At 43.3% G+C, this 8,361-nt stretch overlaps 1 protein-coding gene across 1 annotated transcript; it reads right to left on the bottom strand.

Moving 5' to 3' along the window:
• Positions 1-487: 487 nt before the first annotated feature.
• On the bottom strand, positions 488-6,523 carry LOC125322065 (glutamine amidotransferase-like class 1 domain-containing protein 3, mitochondrial). The gene is made up of 4 exons (XM_048295641.1): positions 6,307-6,523; positions 4,198-4,369; positions 2,161-2,365; positions 488-781 (listed from the first exon to the last, which is right to left on the bottom strand). Exons 1-4 carry the CDS (start codon positions 6,412-6,414, stop codon positions 589-591), a joined length of 678 nt encoding a protein of 225 aa, XP_048151598.1. The 5' UTR covers positions 6,415-6,523; the 3' UTR covers positions 488-588.
• Between the last annotated feature and the right edge of the window lie 1,838 nt (positions 6,524-8,361).

The following is an 8,361-nucleotide window of genomic DNA, read 5'->3' on the forward strand; positions in this document are numbered from 1 at the left end:
AATGTGTATCTTTTCCACATACAATGCATTCATTTGTGCTGGATCTTGGTTTATAAAGTTGGTTTACCTAGGGGCTCTGCAAAAAATTCAGAAGTCCATTAGTAATACGTGCTTAAAGACTTGCAAGGGGAAAAAAGAACCCAAATAACCACATTCTTTTATTTTTCCCTTCTGATTAGAAATCAGAATTGCTCACCTATACTGAAGGTAATCAGACTCATTTACAGCTATTTCATTACAGCTGGGTAACAGCAAATGTGAATTACTGATAACCTTTAGTGATGTGATAAAACCCCATTGCCCATTCAGTCTTTTTAAGACTGAATACATTTGGATTCATTAAAAAAAAAAAAAAAAGAACCCCCCCATCACCTTCAACATATGGCTTCTATTTTTAAAGAGAAATAAATAGGTTAAATTCAGCAGTAACCATCGGATGTATTAAATATTAAAAAACACTCCACCACACCAAACAAACCAGGAACTGTGAAGTTTAGCAGTTGCATTATTTTATTAATTCACTCAAAGGAAGCTAAATGTTTATGCTTAGCTACACTGATTTCCTTGGAGAAGGCTGTACACTTCTAGTCAGGCAAGCTTCAGGACTTCTTGTACCATTGTTCCAATTCCATCAAAGATTTCATGCAGAGGAGCCTTGCACATGAAAGCACAGGTAGTAACTATTTTATTGGCTTTATCCACATGGGATTCATTTACATTTTTGCAAATGTGCTTACATCCAAGCTCTGCTATAGCAGATGCCGTTTCAGCATCAGGAAATCTGTAAATAAAAAGACTTTAATTAATATAAAGCGATGACACAGCCATAAAATTCTGCATACATAACTTGAATGAGAGAACTACAATAATATCTACATGACTTTAGCTGATGATGACAAGAGAGTTAAAGAGGCTGCTACTATCAGATTTTCCTATTCCCTATGGACACATCAAGTGATCTAATACCTCTGAAAACAAGGTCTGAAATGCGGAGCCCCAATATGTCAGAAGGTGAAATAGTTTTTAACAATCTTTTGTTACGTTTGGAAGATGATACGAAGTGCAGCTATAACTGATCCTCAAAAGTTTGAGGGAAGCCAGCTGAACTTGCAACCTTTTCCAACACCACCATGTAAGGTGTTCCTCTGGGATTCTGTAGAGATTTTGATTTCTTCTTTTCCCTTCTGATAAGGGAGGAACAGATGCAATCCCTCACTACTGCTGCTGATAAATTTAATTCAGAAGTTTTATTGGGAGTTGACAGTTCTTGAAGCAGTACTGACTTCTGCTAGGCCCTGTTCTCATCTCCCTCCCCCTAAAGTGGCCCCAAACCACTACCACCAGAAAAACTTTATTAAAAATTCCTGAGCAGACAAAAGCCCAGAGACACAATCTAAACAGCCACTCAAATTACCACAGGGCACCAAGTCTTTGAATGCTAGCTGGCCAAACGCCTGCTCTTCATTTACACGTTTGCAAGATAAATCATGGCCTTCAAAGGCATTGGGTAAGCAAATGCTGGATCTCGCTTAGGATGGGCTGCAATCTGTCACTCAACTGCCATGAATGGAATGGGAAAAAATAACTTGATATCCCTGGTCGCTAGTGTGTCTGTGCAGCTATGATGGTACAAACATCCCCTGTTCTGTCCCTTTTAGGACTGATGGATGCTACATCCCGTGACTTGTGAGCCCTCACACTGCACAATAAAGGTGGCTCAAAGAATGATAGTTTAGGCCAGAGGTGAGGACACCTAGAGCTTTCACTGTTAATTGTAATGTGTCTGTAAATGTTATCACAGAACATCTGAGACATTCACAAGTCAGGTAGACATGACACTTAAGGACATGGGTTAGTGGAGGCTTGGCAGTGCTAGGTTAAAGGTTGGATTCTACCATCCTAGAGGACTTTTCCAACTTAAACAATTCTATGGTATCACAGACAGTGTCTATCTGGTTGCAGCACCACAAGTCGCCTGACCTCATGGATTCACTCGGTCTGCCCTGAGAGTTCTGTGCCTAGTACTATTATGCAAGAGAAAATTGTCACTAATTTTTCTCAAAAGTAACTAAGTTTCCCCAGGTTTACTGGTACCAAAGAGACTCCTGCACAGAAGCCTGTCCATTTCCTAATCCTAATTCTCCATCCATTCCTTCTTACCTTCCATCTACGTTTTTATCTTGACCAACTGTAACCTCACAGCCAGGAATGACTTTGGCTGCCAGAACTGGTGATATGCAGCACAAACCAATGGGCTTTTTAGCACTGTGGAAGGCTTGGAGTGTGGAGTTCACGTGCTCATTGACAGTACAGTCCTTGCCATCTACAGCCCAGGAACACAGATTCTTTGCTACACCAAAACCACCTAAAAAAGGAAAAAAAAAAAAAAAAAAACAAAAAGCTTAAATATAAGGCACTGCTAAAAGTTATCGAATTTGATACCAAACAGAAGCTCTTTTTTACAACGTAATCTTGGTATCCGTGGGACTGTTAAGTTACTGTATTGAAAGTTTTACAATGTCACTGTAACCCGTAAATGATGGGTTTACAAAGTTAAAAGTTTAACTGCACACTTTTTTATACCATGTAGGTTATATATAAGCCAGAAAGCTTAATCTTGTTTCAAAAAGCAACAAAGGGACAAACAGGAGACCTCACACGCATCTGCTAATCATTAGAACAGCTGCACCATTTGTTATGTACTCCTCAATAAGGAAGAGGGATCTGAAGAAAGACCAATACTAGTTAAAAGCACAAGTATGGAATTCATGGGAATAATGCAAACAGTGATTTGACCCTCTATAGTAATGAACTCTCAAGTTTTACTTTGATGCTTAAGCAATTATAGAAGAGCTTTTCTTCTTCCCTAGAATTACTTTTGGACTTTAAAAATAGATTAACACGGTAAAAACAAAGGGGATTCTATATAAAATGGACATTATAACATAGGATCTTCTGAGACAAAAAGCCTTGATAACGTAATTTCTGATTTAAAATAGTGCTAATTTGTCTTTCTATAAATTAGTTTTAACAACCCTTTAGGTGCATTTAATCTTCATTTAATTGTATAAGCAGATTGTATTTTACAGCTCCTTTATTTACTAGATTTATAACCATCAGAATAATCAAAGTAAGGTGATTCCATATGGAATGTGCACAACATCAACTTTCTCCAATAAGCATACAGAATTTTCCACAAGTACTTCAACATGCAACATCAAGAAGCTTTGCATTTTTAGTATTTTTCCTTTCCTGCTTTGCTCACTTTCAAGTGTTATCTGAAATCTCTGAGGTAGGATTTTAATTTTCAAACTTAATAGGGTTTATTTCCTTCTAACAGTTATTACAGCAATCCCCCCGAGCCTGGGTTATAAAAGCATGAAATCAACGTGGAAAACATCTGTGAGCCTCTACTCCCTCCTGCCCAGCCCTGACACCAACCACTCATGTACAGTGCAGGCAGAATTGTTTCTCTGTGTTATACACATGCTCCCTCTGCTGGCCTTACAACAGCGGGAAAACTTCAAAATTAACACTTGGGCCCAATCATGAAGGCAGTATTTAACAGTACTACGAATATTCTGGAAAGAGATCTTCAGCAAGTCGTGATTTCCTCGTAATGCTTCTTCATTTCTAAAAGTGATTAGAATTACCTCCGTCTGGAAGGCAATTTTGTGGTCTCTAAATAAAAAATTATCCATAAACTATTTTAGTAGAACTTGATCAGCAGCTGAGGGGATACATAATTAAAACAGAATATACTCACATCTGACACGGAACATAATCTACTTGGTAACCTGCTATTCTGACAACATTTTCAGAGGCCCTGAAATTCAGGCATTGCCATGTAATGGAGTTCTGACCCAAGTTTTGTACTCTGGTCAGTGCTCTTGTCCACAAGTAAGTAGTGAAGTTTTCACAACCTTTAGTAAGAAGGAATGGTGGGATGCATAACTTAATACCTAAACATCACTCTGGCATTTTACTTAGTGAACTATGAATCAACAAATATATTGAGTTAAAAAATCACAAATCATTTTCTTTTAAAAGATGACCTCAGCTGGTCAGAGCATGATGCTAATAGCACCAAGGTTGTGCGCTTCATCACCTGTATAGGCTGTTCACTTAAGAGTTGGACTCGATGATCCCTGTGGGTCCCTTCCAACACACAATATTCTGTGATTTTGTGATACCTACCAGGGAAAATGACAGCATCAAATTCACTAGCTTTCAGTTCAGCCAAATCCTGAATGTTTCCCCTTGCCAACCTGGCACTTTCAACTAACACGTTTCTCTTCTCTTCTGTTGGACTTCCTTTTAGGTGATTGACTACATCCCTTTGCTCAATATTGGGGGCAAATATCTTCACCTAGAAGAGAAATGAATCAATTTTGTGAATGTAAACAGAACTCGTACATATTTGTCACAATAAAGATCATTTAATGAAAATAGGTTTTGTCCCTGAAGCCTCTTATCCACGTTAAGTGAATTCCACAGGATGAATCTAGCACATTAAATATCTAAAGTGACATATGATATATTAGCTTGAGTAAACACAGCCATTCTCCCCATCCTATTCCTGCAGCATTTTGACAGGAGGGTATTCTTATGCCAACATTAAACTTACTGATTTTGCCATGGCGGACAACCCCAAGGACAAACAGGACACCACAATTTATACCAGCAGCCCAACTGGACATACAGCTGACTTTGAAGAAAGGCTGCTCTTAGCTGTTACGGAATGAAAGTGCTAAAAAAGTCTGACATTAAAAAGTTAAAAGATGCAAACTTTACAAGCATCTCTAGAGCAAACATCAGAGTTACCAGCTGTCCTAAAACACCAGCAGCAGAAAGGAAAGACTGATTTTGATTAGACACAAAAGGGGAACGCTGCATCAGAATATCAAGCTCTGTGACAGGTGTACCACAGGATCTGTTTCCTTGTGTGTTTTGAAGCTTCCTTTGCAAACTTCTCAGAGATGGCAATTCTGTGCTAGATATGAGGGTGCTGTTGTTACCATGACACACCTGAGTGTGGCTACACACAGACAGTGACCAGCTTCTCCCATCTGAAGTCACAGATGGGACCAAAGCACACCACTGCGTCCTGGCCCAGGCTTCTCCAAGAAATCCCAGTTTACCAAAGAGAGCCCAGAAACAGTGAGCAGAAAACAAGCAGATGAACCCCTGTGATGGCTGCAAAATCAAGTGGAAGAAAGATAAAAGAATTTTAACCCATCCTCAGCTCCCTATGGCCAAAGGAGAAAGGACAGGTCTCCAGCTGCTCCTTGCTCCCGGGTTCACAGGATCACAGAATTGTTAGGGCTGAAAGGGCCTTCTGGAGATCGTCTGGTCCAACCCCCTGACCAGGCAGGGTTACCTAGAACAGATTACACAGGAATGCGTCCAGGAGGGTTTTGGGTATCTCCAGAGAGGAAGATTCCACGACCTCCCTGGGCAGCCTGTTCCCATGCTCTGCCATCCTCAATGTAGAGAAGTTCTTCCTTATGTTGAGATCAAACTCCTTGTGGTTTAGTTTATGGCCATTGCTCCTAATCCTGTCACTGGGCACCACTGAAAAGAGTCTGGCACTGTTGCCAAAACAATTGGATTCATTACCTGGTATGCAACAAGACAATAATTACACACTCAAGAGAGACATTGATTATTTATTTCAGAGTTGTGCAAGCCCGGGTGTTTGGTGGTATTCCACAAATCAAGCACACCCACTGGACTTTTTGTGCCATTATCTATACACGGAACTTCAGAGTTAGTAACTCTCCAAGTGCAGCCCCTCTATTATGATTGACTGGTAATTTCCATACAAGTTTTGTAACTCCAGTTACCTTCTACACATGCTCAGGGGAACGGTCTTCACCTGGGCAGGGGTCTTTTTGACCTGCAGGCATGACTTTTAGTATAATAATTTAGTTGCATTAATGAGATCCTTTTTCAGTCTTCTGTCCAGCTAGCTGCCTGTTTGCGACCTCAACTCCTGTCAAGGGGCCAGGCAACATGGATTTTGGGCGGGGATAAATGAAACAGGGAAGAGGGCAACATAAAGAGAGAGATTATGGCTGAATAGGCTTTGTAGTGTGCAGTGGCGGCGCGGGGACCACCGGGAACCGGGAGGGGCTCTGGTCCCACGGACAGGAGGACACTGAGCTGCTGTATCACACGGCACGCCGGGCCGCACACACACACGTATACATATACACACACACATATACATATACATATACATATACATATACACACATACACACACACACATACACACCCCCCCACCCCGCCGCTCCCCGCTACCTCCGCGCCGCCGCGGCTCAGGTGCACCAGCGCCGCCGACGCCTCGTGAATCTCGCTGCCATCGAAGACGCCACAGCCGGCGAGGACCAGCGCCACCCGCTTGCCCATGGCAGCCGCCCCTCAGGCCCGGGAAGAGGCTGCTCCAGGCGGCGGGCCCGGGCCTGGCAGCACCGTCCCCGCTCCTGCTCCTCCTCCTGCCGCGCCTGCGCCGCCGGGCTCCGCCGCCCTCTGTATCTTCCGCTGACGTGCAGGCGAGGCGGGGGCGGGCAATACATGAGGAAATCTGGAAAACAAGTGGCATGTGCGGCTAGTTTTAAACAAACCAGGCTCTGACGCATTTTCGGCCTCTCGTTCGGCCTGGCCTGCGCTCTGTGGCGGGCAGGTGCCGCACGGTGAGCCTTGGGGCGCTGTAGAACGTGCGCGTTCCTGTCGTTCCTGTCGCCAGTCCCAAAGCTGCAGGGCCTCGCAGCGCCTCAGCGTGGGTGCCTATGAGGAGTTTTTTGTTTGGTGGGTTTGTTTTACGCATAGGGCTATAATGGTGTAAGGAAATTTGGCTTCCAAATTGCTTTGAAAGCCAAAAAAAGACTGGAGTTTGGTAAGAGGCCTGCGGTACTGCTGGCTCCTGATGCGGTTTGTTTCAGTGACACCTCGCTCATCAGACCCACTTAGTCCTTTTTTCTCACTTAACCTCATGCTGGGTTCTAAGGAGCTGCTCCATTTTATCAGAAAAAGCAGAGGTATTTTAGCAAACCAGCCTTTCTTCCTTGACCCACTCCCAGCTTAGTCTGTTAAGGCATTGCTCTAGTGAACCCAGAGGGAATGAACGCGTCCCTAGTCTCCTCCTTAGGACTATGCACACTAATGCCACTCCAGGAATCATCTGTACTGAGTTTTAGTAAGATCTCTCAGCTCCTGGTCCTTCATTTTTCATGAGCTGCCTCTCTTATAATAAGAAGAAACTTGTGTTTAATAATGAAAACTTACTCTCTTGCTGGACCAGAGGACTGAAAAGCTGGATATTGTAGAAAAAATTAGAGTGTCTTCCAAAAATTTGGAGTATGGGTTTTCTGCAGAGGAAATGATTGTGAGTAGACTGGGCAGAACAAAAATGACATTTCAGAGCAAAGCCTTTTCCTTTAGCAAAATGCATTCAGTTGAATACTGATTGGTAGGGAGGCTGGGTGGCATGATGGACAGGGAGATTCTAGAACAGGACAGGGCCAGGATAGGGAAATTCCCTGCTGAAGGGTAGACTCCTGTGTGCTGGACAATGTTTACTCCAAACAGATGTAGGGCTTCAGCTCAGTTTACACCACAGCCCACATATATACACACATATCTGCCTCTTAGGATTGAGCAGGACCACAGCATAGCTCCACTGAGAGTCTGCAGAGCTGGAATCCCACTGGAATCATCTTTATGCCTGGAGCTAGGAGAAAGCTGCTGCCTGGAAGAAGTTTAAGCTTAATGCATGTTTGGAGATACGAGTGTAGTCCCAAACTCTGCTGTGTGTTAGGGCCAGGGTTAATGTTAGAGCTAGGGAACTGAGCACTGGAATTCCCTGCTCCTTTCTAACCTGACTTACTGGCTAGTCTTTCTGGATAGATCCTGGACCTGAATTGTCAGTAACCTCATCTCCAGTCTTGTTTCTGGCCCTGTCTCTTAGTTGGACTTCAGATTCACATTGTAGGTGGTCCTTTCTCCTGGATGGACCCTAGACTTGATTGGGATATGATATTCCCATCCCACTTCAGGTTGTCTATGTCACATCTCTGTGCCAGCTCTGTTCCATGATCTAACTTGCTTGTTCCAAGCTCCAACTTGCTTGTGCCATGTCCCTGCCTTGACTGTGCGACCTTGTCATGGCCCTCTGTGTCTTAAGTCCATGTTTTCATCCCAGCTCGTGACATGTCCTTGCCCTAGCTTTCTGTCACCCTGAAGTAGCCCTGAGAGGAGTCTTCTCCATGCTGGGCCCACAAAAGCAAGAGCATTTCACAAGGAGTACAGCTCTGAAGCCAGATGTTTGCAAGGTGAGCAGACACACCTTGATGAGAG

Source organism: Corvus hawaiiensis, chromosome 2 (genome assembly GCF_020740725.1).
Source record: "Corvus hawaiiensis isolate bCorHaw1 chromosome 2, bCorHaw1.pri.cur, whole genome shotgun sequence".
NCBI classification, from domain to species: domain Eukaryota; kingdom Metazoa; phylum Chordata; class Aves; order Passeriformes; family Corvidae; genus Corvus; species Corvus hawaiiensis.

Bases quoted from the DNA above. Each gene is read 5' to 3' on its own strand.
- LOC125322065 (XM_048295641.1), bottom strand. From the start codon at position 6,414: ATGGGCAAGCGGGTGGCGCTGGTCCTCGCCGGCTGTGGCGTCTTCGAT. The intron at 4,370-6,306 runs GTAGCGGGGAGC...TTTCTCTTCTAG, and splicing joins TGAGCCGCGGCGGCGCGGAG to GTGAAGATATTTGCCCCCAA. The intron at 2,366-4,197 runs GTAGGTATCACA...TTCCTTTTTTAG, and splicing joins TGATGCTGTCATTTTCCCTG to GTGGTTTTGGTGTAGCAAAG.